Consider the following 16,301-nt stretch of genomic DNA (forward strand, 5'->3'; position numbering starts at 1 on the left):
TTTCAGTTATTGTATTATGAGCGAAAACAATTTCTTTTTGGGAGAAATATTGTACCATAACTACCATTTGGACCAATTAATTCATGTTACGATGATTTTGAGACATTTATCAAGTGTTTTTGGAGGTTTTAATGCAGTCTGAGATTAACTGTAATGCCAAACTGCATGTTGGTAGAGCATCACAGGATCTGAGAAAGTAATTTAGAATTGAGAAATTAGTGTTGCCAATATTATATATTTGTTTAAATAAAACAGTAATTCTCCAACTCTCTAGACCTGTGTTGTAACCCTAAATTAGCCTGTTGTAGATGTGATTTTATTACAGCATCATAACGTTAGATGGTTTTCTTACCCTTTCTACAAGTATTTCCTCACTTGGTCATTACCTATATCCAAAAGGCAAACAGTTGAAACCACCTTAGGTGTAGAATAAAAAGTCAAATACCTTCTTTTTATGCAACATATCAACATGTAGTTGTACATATGTATATTGAGTGGGCAGGTTCTACTGAAATCAAAGCAGAAATCTTACACTACACTCACTCTTCCCACTCTTCTGCACTACTGTGTTCCATTATGAGACACACACTTCACTCACTTAGTTTTTGCTGCTGTGCAGCAAGTGCAACAGCTATATTCCATCCTATTCCAGTACTGCTAGAGACACCTTTCCCTCCACCGAATTCCATTCCTTCAAGTGTAAATTTTGTGTTTTTGTCATTTATTTGTGATATTTATGAGCCTGAATACACTTAGTGGGTACTAGATTTTACGTGTACATAATATGTATGAGTACTTGCTCCTTTATATGTTCACTATATTTCAGAGGAAAATATTACTTTAAGTGAATTAAAAGTTTTTACTCCACTACATTTATTTGGCAGCTGTAAATACTTGTCACTTTACTGATTAAGATTTTACATACAAAACACATGGCAGGAATATAAAATACAATCCATTGCTAGATATGAAACCATCCAGTAATATAAAGTAGTTACCTATAAAGTTTTTGCATTCTTGCATTTGTTTATCATACTTATGTACTTTTACTTGATTAAGATTCTGAATGCAAGAATTTTACTTTTATTGGATCATTTCTATACTGTGGTATTACTTCTTTTACTTAAGTAAGAGATCTGAATACTTCTTCCACCACTGCTCTTCTAGTTTCTTATCTTTATGCATCTATTCCTGTACTTGCTCGCCACGTGAGCCATCCAGACTGCAATATAGTGTATTCACACTGTATTGTAATGTTTCAGGGTTGCTGTAGAAATCATATTTTTAAAACAGCAAAGGCGCAAGTCTTTTTCTAAGCATAGAGGGACACCTGGTGGTGAAGGAGCCCTATATACAGTAATTCTTCCTGGAATATTCTGCATGCACTCACAAGACATTGATTAATTTCTCCCTGTAAACACATTTACCCACATTTGCATATCCAGTATATTTTATTCTATTATACATATTGTAAATTAAAATATAGTTCTCCACATATTCTGTCATTCTTTCATGTGCCTTTATAAATTGTATTACTCTTGATATCTCTGTTATTCTCACATTAACTATATATTATGTGTTGTTAAATGCAATGTTGCATTTGTGCATATCATTTATATGTTATGTGTACACTATTTTTGCAGTTTTTTTATTTAGATTTTTTTTTTTTTTACATCTACATTTAGCATTGTATTCATATAATTGTATCATTTACAAAATGCAAAATAAGCAACAAAAAATGGATAGATGGATTATCATTGCACCTAAAATTTTTAATGGGTTAATGTAGTGAAGAATTTTATTTAACACACTGCAAAAACAGATTATACATTTCATATCAGCAGTACAATCCGTTTTGACATTTTATCGGTATCAAACAATCAACAACCAGAAAGAAAACTGAATCAACAGATTTAATGGCATTCTCTGTCAACCCAGTACTTTTTTATTCTGATAGTTCACTTGTATCTCTCTCCTCCTTGTGCAAGTATTGTGTGATATTGCCTCATGCACTTGAAAGGCCTACGACTGCTAGGAGAGATACCAAGAGATTTCACACTCTCTCTCTCTCACACACACACACACACACACACACACAGTACATGCTTTCACACACCCTCCATGAGCTGGGAGATGAGATAGGCAATTTAGGTTGTCTGTTGACTGCTGGAGCTTGATATCACTCAACTCAGCCCTGCAGATCCATCATAGTGCAGGAACAAAGCTCTGAAATATTTGAAAAAATAACATAAGGGGTGCCTATTAATATTTCTCCAAACATATCTCTCTCACCGTGTGGCTGTTTGGACAAGCTGACTCACCCCCAGCTCTTAAATCTAAAGAAAGCAGGTTGTTTTGTTGCAGAATAGTCAGGTGTCATTCAAAGCTTGTCTTGATGTGCTGCCGTCCAGCGGTGAAGCCTGGGAAATAACTTGGGACTCTTAACTGCATTGCAGCCAAAAACGAGGGCTGGAACCAGCAGTTATGGGGCTGGGCAGAGAAAAGATGGGAGGGGCAGAGTGGGCTTGTTCTACACCTCTATATCTCTTCTTATTCAGTGTGTGTGCTGTTCTGGGTGCAATTCATGCACTTTGGACAGGTGTAGCAAGGCATTTTAATGACAACAGAATGAATGAATGCATGGAAAAACAGTCCAAAGGCAGTGATGAGTGATACTACGTAACTTATTTTTATTTGGCTGCAATTTACCTGATGTATAATTTCCTGACATTGACATTGACTATTAAAAGAACCTGAATTTCAGATACATCAAATTGATCAATTGAAAACAAAATTCCCATGAAGTTGTACGATTACCCAACAACAATTTATTGTTGCATCAACAGGTGATTGTTTGTTCGCAAAATACAGCCTAGAGAGAAGAGAAAGGAAAAAAGCCAGTGAATGTTTCTGCGTTTCTCAGAGCTGAAAACCAAAACCTGAGCATGAATCACACTGGCAGGGAAATAAACTCGGGAGAAAAGTCGCCAGCTGATGAGAAGAGTAAAGTCAACTCAGTTAAACTGACGTGGTGGAGATCTTGAAGCCATGCAGTTAACAGAATATTGCCTTCAAATAACACTCGCACATGCTTTTCCAAAATCAAACATGCATTGGGTATTTCAGTGGGGTAAAGAAGTGTAAATACTCAACATTTTAGCAATACAAATTCGAAACGTTTCCGATAAAGAATATTTGTAGAGCATGTTACACACTTTTTCCAGCAATCCCTTTATTCACTTAATTGTTTAAGCAAATGATAAATGAACATTATTAAGTAAAAATAAAATATAAAATAAAATATATATTTAGTATGGATCTGCCTTGATGCCGCCGATGTGTCACAAAAACCACAAGCAAATTCAATCACTACTACTAATTCAAAGAGCATTTTGTAAACGATCAGTCGTTGCAAGCGCAAACTCAGTCATCACAAGGCTGTGAGTGCAGTTCGGATCACAGTGGTCACGGACAAGTTCAGCATCTCCTCTAGAAGCCACCTCACTAAGGCTTTTAATAGTTTAGTCACCCATTTGGAAACTTCTCCTTTTCTTTTTTTTTCTTAGGAAAGGTGTGTTTTTGTTTCGCCATCCTCTTGGAACAATTATATTTTTTTTTAGAAAAGAACTACGAAAATCATGCAACTACCATTTCATTTTTGTCAGACAAAAACCAGTTGGTGATCTTGACTTGATTTTTCTCTTGCTGCTGGTTGGGAGATTTGGAGGTGAGGTCAGCGTGGGCGTTTTAGGCACTGCCATCCTGTTTAAGCCGCTGACTGCGAGCCTTGTAGACCTCGATCAGTAAATCTTTCACGTACTGGATTTCTCGTTCCACTGACTCCGCCTTGTCACGAAGTTCCCGGTTCTGCCCCTCGAGGCCATGCAGCTCCTCCTCCAGAGAGTCCAGCTCCGCCCTCTTACGCAGTCTGTACCTGTAACAGGAAAGAATGCATTTGGTTGGTTTTGACAGGTTTTTGCTGCCTTGCATCTTTCTTAATGAGTCAAGTGGGCAAGACCTTTAAACTACATTGAGGGGATTACTCGCACAGCTCAGACATCCCTTCCCTTAGACAAAATGACGTGCTGTTTATTCCACCTACTGCAGGGTTCATGACTGATCAATATCTACCTCTTCAAAACTTCTGTCTTTTCCCCCTTCTAACATTATATTACCTTTTTCCATGTGTATCTCATTTTACACAGACGTGAATAAATGAAACTTACAAACACAAAAAAAGACTTATAGACATGTTAGGTGGGGCTGAATTTGGCAGGCAATGAGGGACTTTCCGTTTCCCTCCTACACTCTGTAGGACATTTAAAGTACTGGGGTATCTGGTCTATGTAACACTCCAGCCATGTTAAAGTGTAAAGCAAAGCAACAAATATTCAGGTATCATCAATTGACAAATAAGCTAAAACAGCAAGTATATGATCAGTAATGACCCATTCCAACATTGGCTTAATTAAAAATGACTTCACTTAGTTGTGATTGTGAGCACTATATTTTATACTTGTTATTGTTATGAACCACATTTTCATTACCGTCCTATCAGACTTATGATCACAAACCTATTTTTAGATGTTTATAAAGGTTGAAGCCTGTTTTTCAGAAGAGGAAAAGAGGAAAAAGTAAAATGCTTACCTGTGCGCAGCAGTTTTGTTCTGATCTCTCTTCTTCTGTTTCCTCTCTCCACTGCTGGCATCCAGAGAAGCGGTGCCCATCACCAGAGATGGTTTGATGGAGCAGTGCTCATCCTTTAGCCTCTGGGTGGGGCGGTGGATGGGGGCACCCATCAGTGGCCCCTCGCCCTCCCCTCTGGACAGACATTCATAGCTTTGGTCTGCAAGGCATTCTGGATAGAGGTAGTGGCCATGTTGGGGCTCTACAGCCTGTGCTTGTGACGGCTGATCTAGGTCACCTATAAAGCTATGGTAAGGCTCTGTGCTGGCCATGGACTGGTGGAAGTAGCCGTCACTGGCGACCATTGTCTCTTGGGGAATACTTCCAGAAAGTCCTCCATCTTTGCTGCAGTGCAAAACATCAAGCCCCGTGCTGTCGTAACTTACATTGACCTTCACATTGTGCATCAACTGTCCCTCTCGCTTGTGGTGGCTCTCGTATGAGCCACCCAGACAAAAACCTCGAGCAATCTCTTCGCTGCAAAACATTCCTTCTGAAAAACAATAACTCTCCTCTTCCTTCAACGATAAAGCACATTCTCTCACCTTCTTGACACTGCCGAGGCTGTTCTTGCTCACTGTCTTCAGTGTGGAGTAGTGGTTCACAGACAACTCTGTGCTTCCTGAGTAACTTCCCCTGGAGCCCCATGAATCAAGTCCAACTTCCTCCCCGACTTTCACAGCCTCACTGATTATTCTTCGCCCATTGTTGTGGTGGTAGCGGTGATGGTAGTTGTACGGAGCAGGTCGAGCGATTTTGGTTCTGCCAATGGGACCGCCACAGAAGCTGGCCAGGTCCAATTCCCCTGTTGCCAAGGTAACAACCACAGGGCTGGTTTCTGATTGGCTGGACCCATACGACCCATAGGGTAACTGATAATAAGACTGGGAGCCCATGGCTTGAGCACCCTTGTCACATTTTGAGGATTTCTCCAACTTGCTTGTCGTGGATGTGGACTCGGAGCGGAAGTAGTCCTCCAGCTGAGCCAGCTCCTCCTGCAGTAGAGAGGTCATGACCTCCAGATCTGAGGGCACCTTGACATCTTGTTCTAATGGCGAGGGTGGAAGGGAAGAGCTTGGAGAAGACTCGGTCGTCGACACAAATGAAGACAAATCAACTTTTTCCGTCATCCAATCTGAGTGACCATCACCTATAAAAATTAAAAATAATAACCATGTAGTCAATAAAACAATCCATTTTTTTCATTCAGCTGTTTGTTATAAAATAACTGAAATAAAAACTACAAATTCAGGAAAAAAATTCTTAAATCACGCAAGGTTGAGAGGATAAAAGCTTAAGTTAAAATCAGGCAATACATCCGAAAAGTCCAAGTGAACAACTAACCGATCATCTGAAAATGATTGAACAGCATCGTCTGCATTCGATATACATCCACTTAGCTGTACTCACTGTACGACATTAGCCCCGTGCTGCACTGCGGCTCCGACCTCGGGATGTGGAAAAATAAAAAAGCGTCTTGGCAAAACTCACCAATTAAGTGCTGCCTCTCCACAGGCTCCGCCCCCGTCCTGGGCCGTGATTGGCTGTGGCTAGCCTGTTGGAGAAGGGGAGCACCGAGCTCGCCTGTGGAAATGGGAGGAATTTTCCTGCGAAGGATCAATGCCGCCATTGTGTCGTCTGCTTCGATCGAATTGTTCAAAAGCACAAACCGTGCACTGGGTTGATGAAAGAGTAGTGGAAGACCTGTGGGAAAAATTAAGGAGATAAACAAATGTCACAAATTTTTATTCAGCCCTTTAAATCCACCATTCCAAGCTCTAAAGCAGTTAATAATTCCCCAAAATGTTTTTTTTTATTAATGTCATTAACATTTAAAAATAACACTATAAACTAACTTTATTTTAAAGGTTAATTGAGTTCAAATTGACTCTTCACTTTTCTATTCACCTGCCACCTTACACTGTGGAGATGTATGTCATAACAATTTAATTATCAAGCAACGTGCAAAACAGGTAAGCTGACATACTTTGAGAAACAATATAAAATGGCAAATAACACTATTAATAATGAAAAAAATAAAAAAATAATAAAAACATGAACAAGACTATTAAAATACTTGAATAACACAATTGCAGACTTTTTAACATACATCCTATTTGAAAGTTGTTTTACATAATAATAAAAGTTGTAGAAACATCTGTGGCGCACTTACAACTGTATCATGAATCAGAAATCAAATAAACTCACTATTTTTACACATGAAAAAGTAACTTTAATATTGTCTCTTTGAAATTGTAATAATGGCTAAAATAGCCATGTAAATGACGTCAGTTAATAACTGAAGTAACATAACGTTAGTTTAAACAATGTCTGAGCTGGTTTGTTAGCTAAATCCTCCCCCGAACTTTCCTCTGATCTGCCAAAGGTAGAAAACAGTTTGACTTACCCCATAGTTTCTGAATAGTCTTGTGAAGTGCGTTGCAGAAGCAAAGCACACGAAGCTTTACGGTGAGGATGAAGACGGTCGCGGTTTAAAAAGCCATTTTCCCCTTTTGGAAGTCAGAGACTCTTCATGAAGTGCTATATCGACGAAAAGACTTGCGGACAGAAAGTTTTTAAATCCGCTACTTCTCCAACTCCTAATGCCCGGACCTGATCACACGAGACGGGATCAATGCGCGGTTTGCAGCGTTCTCCCGGCCGTTACGTCATGAACCTGGGGACTTTCCCGTTATCCAGAGGCCACAGTCTGTTTGTGTAACCATCACACACACTGATCTAACAAGTCCTGCTTTATTCTACCTTACTCTAATTCCTCTTGTTTTATTCTAGGTTTACCTTTATTTCAATAAAATTATATTATTTTTTGTAGAACTAATGTCAAAATCACAATACATATTTTTTTTTGTCGCGTTCTCAAAAATATCTTTATTATTAAAACTACAACGTAAACGAGTGTTGCTGTTTTATCATAAAATAGTGCCCCGTGGAAAAAAAGTCCCAAACACAAAAACATGAACAAGAACTTTTCCTCCTGAGACACGGCAGTCTTTAAAGTCTGTGAGCGCCCTGTTCATCTCATCCAGTCTAGTCAAAGTGATACATCGATACGCTAGAGACATTTCTGAAACCCTAAACTCGCCTTTCGACGGGGATGGCGTGGCGGATCGAGGGATATGCTGAGGAGACGGCACAGCCGGCACTAGTTCTCGGTGCGCCGCGGCGGAAGGACATCGTGTTGCAGTTCGAAGATGTAACTTAAGTTGCAGCCCTGTTGCATCAGATCCGCTGGGGATTCGCTGAGCGCTACAACAATGTGGACACACCATTGGTTTATCTGGGGGAACTTTTCTATTTCTATTGGCCTGCTATCAGTCCTACTCTGATTGCTGATCATTACACATTAGCGCCAACCTGGGACTGGTTTACTGTACGTTATAACCAGCGGTGGTGTGGTACAGAGAGACCCAGACCTGCAGCTCGAGACCAAAATAAGACGAGGGGCAACTTCAAATCAGTTACAGTTCGGCACATGTTTATTTTCTCCATGGCACACTGTTTCTGCATCACTTCCATCAGTATGTACCTCTTTGTCTGTCCTCCTATGGGAGTTTTCTCCCGAAATACACCCAGTATGCAATATATCATTCATGTTAGCAAATCTTTTACTAACATAAATACTTTGCAAGCTAAACCCACCTAAATTCCTTTTATCAGACTTTTTATATGTCACTAATAGTTTACCACCGTACTACTGCTGCACCTTGTGAGGCTTCTATTAATATTTCAGATATAAATACACAGTTTACAGTACATAGTGAGCAGTATCATGAAAAATACATGGATTAAGATCTTTTAAGCAGTAGGCTACAAATGCTTTGCAAAACTATTTTGTGAAAGTATAAGCAAATTTTATATAGTTTTAAGAAGAGATATATAGAGATGTAGACCTTGGTGTGAAGAAGAAAACTGGAGCACACGGTTTTTTATTTTATTAGGTGTTATAACTATCACACTTTGTTTCAGACACATATCATATTAATAAAAAACAAACTGGTTGAATAATAGTAATTTAAGATAGACTTTACGATTGGCCACGAGTAAATACTCCCTCTGCATTGACCCATCCTAGCATATTTTTACCTAACACACATTTTCCTATACAGTATAACAAACGTGTAATCCCCCCCCCCCCCCCACACACACACACACACACACAAACACACACACACACTTTATCTCTTCCTGTGGGCACCCAGAAGTGGAGCAGGGTGTATCAACAGACAATGAATGACAACACACAGTGGTAATAATATAAAACGCCCTTTCGTAAGTGAATTTGTATGCAAACAAACACACACAATTCCTATTCAATTCCACCTGCAACTTCACACTCTGACGCCTTTATAACTCTCATCACTGTCACAGCAACACAATAACAGTATTATTATTTAACACGCCTCTCAAAACAGGATATTTATTTAGTCATGAGGCTTAATGAACCAGAAAAAAAGACAATTAATCTACTATAACTGCAGTGACTGCAAGCATAAAAAATGTAAAGACTTGTAAATCAATTACGCACAAGATGTGGATGTTTTTACAGTCTTCAAAATGTGGCTGACTGTCACTTCAAGTTGCTGAAGGACAGACTTTGATCCCAAGTTGATTGGTCTCAGATCCCAAATAGAGTGCAAGGGACAGATGATGTAGTGAAGTTTATAGACAGTGGCAATAAAACTGTTGTTCTCTGGTGACAGCGATTGAAACGAAATGAAATGTGAGTATGTAAACCACTTTTTACCTCTAAAATGTGTCTGATAAACCATCGGTAAACACTCTCATGCCTGAAGTCTATCTGTAATGTGATAATGAGTCTGCTTCATACCACGGCAGGTAATAGTCACACTTTATTCTGTGATCAGATGTATTTACGCTCTCTCCCACCAGGCTGTCACTCTGTTTACGTTTCTCGTACCTGACCTCCAGGCCGCTTGTGTGGCATGACGGGCAGTGGGACAGGTAGGACGCGTGGAGGTCGGACAGGCTGGCTGACACCCAGCACGTCCCGCTGCCCTCATTAGTAAAACCAGGATGGCTCTGCATGGCCCCCCTTGTTGGAGCTCCTCTGCCTATCCTTGGCCTCCCCAGCAAACCAAAAGCTGATTGAAGCAGCCAGTGCCTCCTGTTGCTATAGTACTAGGCAACACTGGCTCACCCTTCTGAAAAACATGTTTTTGGCATCGCTGTAGTCGTGGTTTTTACGGCCTCCCCCTCAAAGCTCATCCACTCCCATTGTTTACACTGTTGGTCTTGCTTTTTTGCATCAAGTGCAGTTTTTTATTATGCATGATGCACCTCTGTGGCTGCGCATGAATTTGTAATCATCCTGGGTTGCGGAGATCAGGATAAATTGTGGTGGTATGTGCAATGCCCCTGCAGGAATTTTATATTTAATCTGTTCTCTAACAAATTATTTGTCAAGATCAATTATTGAACAACAACAACAGCATTTTTATGTGACATTCCAGTGTTTTCCCAACAATGTTCAAAAGAAAATGTTAGGTTTAATAAGTAGTTAGTAATCTTTCCACAAGGAAATAGAAAACATTCATTAAAAATGATTAACTCAATTATATTTCAAAGTAACTGCAAATGTCAGTATTTTTTTTTACTATATGTTTAAAATCATATTATTATTTGTATTATTTCAGATTTAAAGAAAGAAAATATTGATATTTGCATTTGAAAAAAATTTACAGTGTATAAATTTTATACTGCATATATTTACAGTCCACAGATTTCAGTGTTGTGTGCAATAGTGAATCTACAATGAATTCCTTAACTTGCAGGCTTTTTCTCTATTGCGGCAAAACGATTGCCTGCTTTTGTGCAGTATTGCCCTCCATCTGTCCTTTTGTACTGTACATCCATACAGGAGCCCTCTCCAGCACAGCTTCGTGAGATGGGAAGAGCCTCCCTCAAAGACGCAGGCGGCCATGCACTCTTCTACTATGGCACATTGGTACCAGTTACACCATAATTTCATCACCAGCAGCTCTCTGTGAATCCTGATTACATTAACTTTTTACAGGGATTGGCAACACAGAGGCAGGGATGCATGGCAGTGCCAGCACTTGAACCCATTTAGATGTAGCTTCCTATTCGATAGTTGGTCTCAACATATTGTTATTTGTTGATGAAGTGTTGTATTTGTATGAGCAAATGGTCTGAATTGTGAATAATCCCTGCAGTTACAGTGGGATTACATTGAGAGAAAAGGCGAGGAGGATTAAAAAAACAAGAGGATGGGGAGACTTCAAAGTGGCAAAGTGTGCAGGGCTGTGTTTGAGTGACGGCTGGCGTATTGTTTTGATAAGTGTTCCCTGAGGAGACTATGTGAGGCAGCATGTCACTTTCTCCTCTCATCTCTGCGAAAGGGAGCCGGGCACCGAGGGGGATGCCAAAACCAGCCATAATTACAGCGTTCACACAACAATCCTGCAGAGCAGTTTGCTCACACTAACACAGCAGCCCAAATGTAAAATGCAAATTAATTAATTTGCTTTAAATATGAAATTAAATTAACATGTTAGACCCTGAGATGGTGATAATAATACTGGTGCACAGGGAGCAAGGAAGAATATAAAAGAATATTAAATGTAGACGATGTAAATCAATCCCCATGATACGCACATCTGCTTTCATCACTGTTCATTGTGATATTATCAGTTACTGTAAGTGCTTGTTATGAGACAAAACACGATGTCAAATACACTGCAAATTTCCATATTTGTTTTTCTGTGAGGCTGAAACTTTAATTAATGTTACATTGCTTAAAAATTCAAATTACAAAAGCAACATGAATAATCATGAATCAATTGACCCATTACTTTGGCCATGAACATCTTTTAGATGATGAAAATGATGATTATGGGAGGTCTCATTATTCAAGCTGTTTATCATGACTATTTGACTCGTTTCATAGATTTGTATATTTAATATTGCCAGCAAAATTTCACACACACTATATTACCTCTAAAACAGACACATAGCCTACTTGAAACAGCACACACCTTTTTGTGTTTTAAAAAGAATCTAGCAAAATCAAGCAACCTAATCTTATATGTTGTTCTCCCTTATGTGCAGCTGCAGTGAAATAGTTTTATATTTTAACAGCTTGTCTGTGATATTTAGAGTAACAGTAAATGACACACAATGTACTCAAAGCAAGCTTTTTCACCACAGATTTAAACAGCCACTCAAGACAACTGGAGGAAGAGGCCCTGACCACTATAGCAATATCATTTAACCCACAGGTGTGACCATTGGGCGCCTGTGGCTCAGGACGTGGAGCGGGTCGTCCACTAACCAGAGGATCGGTGGTTTGATCCCCAGCTCCTCCAGTCCGCATGTCAAAGTGTCCTCGGGCAAGATACTGAACCCCAAATTGCCCGCGATGTGTCATCGATGTGTGAATGTGTGTGTCTAGAGGGTGCTGTTTGTACAGAAAAGCACTGTATAAATGTTTGTTCGAATGAGTGAATGTGGCAGTAGTGTAAAGCGCTTTGAGTGGTTGATAAGACTTGATAAGTGCAGACTATTTACCATTACTGTTAGTCTATTGAAGAAATCCCTATCGTAGGGTTCAGGACCCCAAACTAAAGGTCAGGACCCCCCACAATGGGTCGTGAGATGAATACTGGGAGAGGAGATAGGAAAAATAAATGTTGCTACATTTAAAAAAATGTGTATTTTTTGTACATTTTCTGGATCTTTTCTTTTTTCTTCTTTTCTTCAGACCTCAAAAAAAGAATTAAAATGAAATGAAAAAAAAGTTTTGATTCAGCTGCTCACAACTTAAGGACATGCACTCTTTGACAAAAGTCATAAATACATGTTCTTTGTATTAAGAAGCTCACAACCAAGTAAAGTCAAGTTTATTTTATTTATATAGCCTAAAATCACAAATTTGCATTAAGGGCTTTACAATCTGTATGTGGAAAAATAGCCTCTAATGGGGGAAAAAGGAAGAAAAGGAAGAGAAAAAGATCCATAAAATTAATAATAAAAATAATCATCTTTAAATCTCTAAAATGTCTAAAAAGAAATCTCTAAAAAAATGTATAAATTCTGACACAGACTTGAATGGCTGAAAGGAACACAAACACACAGTGTCTTATACTTTATATTAAATTACAACAAACAGAAGACGAGTGGGGTTAATGTAACGAGACAAGCCATCCACCATGAGGGGGAAAAGGTGTGATGGACAAATAACATTATTTCTATGCACATTACCTCTTTCATGGCAGAAATGCTGGTTCTACCATTATAAAGCCAGATATTTATTAAATCTCAGATTTTCATTTCAGTTTTCTAGCAGGTTCCCAAAGCTGAGCACATGAGTTTACATCCAGAGAAACCCACATTACTAGATTACTGTTGTGTTTCTCAGGGTTTTCCACTGCAGTCTCTCATAATGATGTTGTGGTTGGGGGAAAATGTACCAAGCCATCCCAACTATTTCAAGTCATCGTGGTCTCATTACAGCAGGCTGTTGGTAATCCTCTGCCTTTGATCTGGGAGCTAAAGGGAGCTGCATTTTACTGTAGTTCAAACAATGTTCTCCATGCTCCCTCAGCACCTCCACCAGGAGCCCTGTGGTAACAGAGGAGCCACAGCCTGACGATGAGAAATGGAAAGTTGGGGGTTGGCTTGTTTTTCAGTGGAATGCAGGTGAGACAGAAACATGGAGGAAGATTTGTTGGTGGTGCATAAGTCAATCTGAGAGTAACCAGAAGGAAATTCACTCCACTGGGCGCTACAACAATGGGATCAGATGGAGCGTGCTTTCAGTACAAGTCAAGTCAGAATGTTTTATTCATGCCTTAAGGGATGATTCAAAGCAGGCAAGTCCACAAATAGTGGGAGACGAGAGCACAAGAATACCATTCATACACAAAAGCCAACGCAGAAGACAAACCATGAATCAACAGCTTCATCATTATACAAAAAGTGCATTCATCGATTTACATACTGGGTATGAAATGGCCATCTATACCATAGCTTGTAGACTCACATAATAAAACCAGACCTACTTGTGTTTGTTTTATACAGTGTAGCTTTAAAAGCATATCAGTAGTTTAATATTAAAGACTCATTGTGAACATGTTAAGTGTAGTTGAAAACAGACATTTTTCTTAAAGGGACTTCTTTAGAATTGATTTCTGTTGGGGGTGTAAACCAACAAACATACAAATGAATGAAAAGGTTGGAATATTTTCAATAAAAGAGTCCGAAAATGCAACATTGTCAGGATTCTATTGTCAACCCCAAGCTTGCCTGAACAAAAAGGAGTCACAATGATGTCATCTTCACTCTCAGTTTTTAAAACAATACAATAATGTCAAACGAAAAATGCCATCCTAAAGCATTTTACTGTTTGCTGGTGTCTTCTCCCCCATACTGCCATTAAAATCTGTTGTGTATGTTAATGCATGCAGATCTCAGTTGGATCAAAATGAGGATTCAGATCACCCAGACAACATTTGGGGGTGGAGAGTCTCGCATTATGATCAGATCTCAGCCGGGTGTGAATGCGACCTGCACAGCATGACCACATTCTAAGGGAAAAAAAATCTGCACAAGTTGAAAGGTCACATTATTCCACCTCTTCCTGCTGCCTTAATCAAGCCTGGTAAAGGCTAAATGCAGTAATGTTAGCTCCATAAGAAGTAAGAAATTGGACCCATACGTTGCTTGTCTTGAACCGGGACACACGGGGACACACAAATTAGTTAGGTGGAGCACAATAACTAATTTGCGTGTTGGGATCTGATCACAATGCTTTCACAGTCGAGATGAACACATTGTCAGACATGACTATTACCTAGATACAGATCTTATGGTAATTACAGATGTAAATGGGGCCTTGAGTGACAGGTAGGGCCACGGGTGTGGACACATACCAAAAATGCCTTGCTCGCTGAAAGGGTCGTGTACAACCTTAACATATAGAAAGTTTATTAAACAGGAAAAGTAGTGCACTGAACATCGCTATGCATCATTTGGGTTCTCAGACAACATCAAAAGTTTAATAAATGGTATACTGCATGTACTGACAAAGGTCACGCCATTTAAAGAAATATTTCAACACTTCAGGAAATACGATGGTTAACTTAGCTTAGCTTAGCAGAAAAAAAGGGGGGAAACACCTTGCCCGGCTCTTTCCAAAGGTTAAAAAAATTGCATGACAGCAACTCTAAAGCTCATTAATTAAAATGTTATATCAGAAGTCTTGTTATTTTGAGGTTGAGGCAACCAGTTAAGTCAAGAAAAAGGAAAGATAAGAAAAGTTTTTGATGATTTGTGGTCCACAAATTTTTTTAATGGTTAGGTTTTTGTTTTTTTCATTTTTTTTTGTATGGATGAAATAAGATATAACATGTTACTTAGTAAGCTTTAGAGGTGCTGGTAGGTGTTAGCTGTGTCCCCTTGTTTCCGGTCTTTCTGCTAAGCTAAGCTAACTGGCTGCTGACGGTAGCTTCATATTGACCTGACATATGAAAACTGACATGACAGCAATATCAGGACAGTCGCCTTCTGCAGTCAAAGCTAAGCTGAAGAGATTGAGTGGTGCGGATTTGTCACTGTCACGATGATACTTTTCATATACAAGTAGTCATGTGATCCATTGTTAACACAAAAATATTGATTATGGCTGAACCTCAGTTATAATAAGCACTGTAGTGTTTCTATATAACATTGCTCCACTGGGCTTTCACCATGCATGCTTATGTCATAGACAGAAATAAAACAAGAATTGTTACAAGAAAAAAACAAAAAACATGTATATTTTGCATCTCATGTGATGTTTATAAGTGAACCTCTGACTTAGGTCAGAAAGGGTTTACACAACTTTCTCGAGAGCTGTTAAAAGGCATTCTGGGAAATGTAAGGTGTAAGGACCACAGAAATGCCCCCCCCCCCCCCCCCGATTTTCTTAAAAGCTTACATCTAGGGCTTTAAAAACATAGTTCAGCTCATTTTAAACTTGTCATTTTGTATTTTTTTTAATTCTAGAAGTGAAACACTATCTTATTCATTCTTGTTTCAAGAACAGCCACACTCATTTAGAGAAAAATTTTCTTGACAAAAGTTGTTTCTATTTGACACGGGATGAAGACTTGTATTTACTTGTTTTAAGAAGCCAAACAAGTGGAGCGGCTCTGAGGATGGCAATCCGGTCTCTCTGTCTGTTGGGACTGGAACTACTGGATGGATCACCATGACATTTGGTTTCAGACATTCATGTTCCCCAGAAGTAAATGCAAAAATAATAATTTTGGGGATCCCTTAACTTTTAATCTTGCACCACCATCAGGTCATGGTTTTGATTTGTCCAATCGTTTGGTAGTACCTGAGAAGCTAATGACATTACCATCAGCCGCAGCACTACTTTGTTTTACTGCTATTTATCTGTTTTTATATATATATATTAAATGTTGCCACACTAACACACTAAACTAAGGCAAACATGGAAAACATTATACCTGCCAAACGTACACGAGAGATTATCATTGTAAGCATGTTAGCATGCTTACATGAGCATTTCGCTCAAAGCACCTCTGCTTGGTGACCATGGCACCAAG

General features: G+C 39.1%; 1 protein-coding gene across 1 annotated transcript; it reads right to left on the reverse strand.

The window, feature by feature from the left end:
- Window positions 1-1,772: 1,772 nt before the first annotated feature.
- atf5b (activating transcription factor 5b) lies at window positions 1,773-7,818 on the reverse strand. Its single transcript, XM_040131637.1, has 4 exons — window positions 7,094-7,818; window positions 6,178-6,390; window positions 4,648-5,836; window positions 1,773-3,934 (listed from the first exon to the last, which is right to left on the reverse strand). Exons 2-4 carry the CDS (start codon window positions 6,314-6,316, stop codon window positions 3,748-3,750), a joined length of 1,515 nt encoding a protein of 504 aa, XP_039987571.1. The 5' UTR covers window positions 6,317-6,390; window positions 7,094-7,818; the 3' UTR covers window positions 1,773-3,747.
- Between the last annotated feature and the right edge of the window lie 8,483 nt (window positions 7,819-16,301).

Source organism: Xiphias gladius, chromosome 7 (genome assembly GCF_016859285.1).
Source record: "Xiphias gladius isolate SHS-SW01 ecotype Sanya breed wild chromosome 7, ASM1685928v1, whole genome shotgun sequence".
In the NCBI taxonomy this organism is placed as follows: domain Eukaryota; kingdom Metazoa; phylum Chordata; class Actinopteri; order Istiophoriformes; family Xiphiidae; genus Xiphias; species Xiphias gladius.

Coding starts and splice junctions, on each gene's coding strand:
- atf5b (XM_040131637.1), bottom strand. CDS start 6,316: ATGGCGGCATTGATCCTTCGCAGGAAAATTCCTCCCATTTCCACAGGC. Junction 5,837..6,177: donor GGAGAGGCAGCACTTAATTG/GTGAGTTTTGCC, acceptor TAATTTTTATAG/GTGATGGTCACTCAGATTGG. Junction 3,935..4,647: donor AACAAAACTGCTGCGCACAG/GTAAGCATTTTA, acceptor TTCCTGTTACAG/GTACAGACTGCGTAAGAGGG.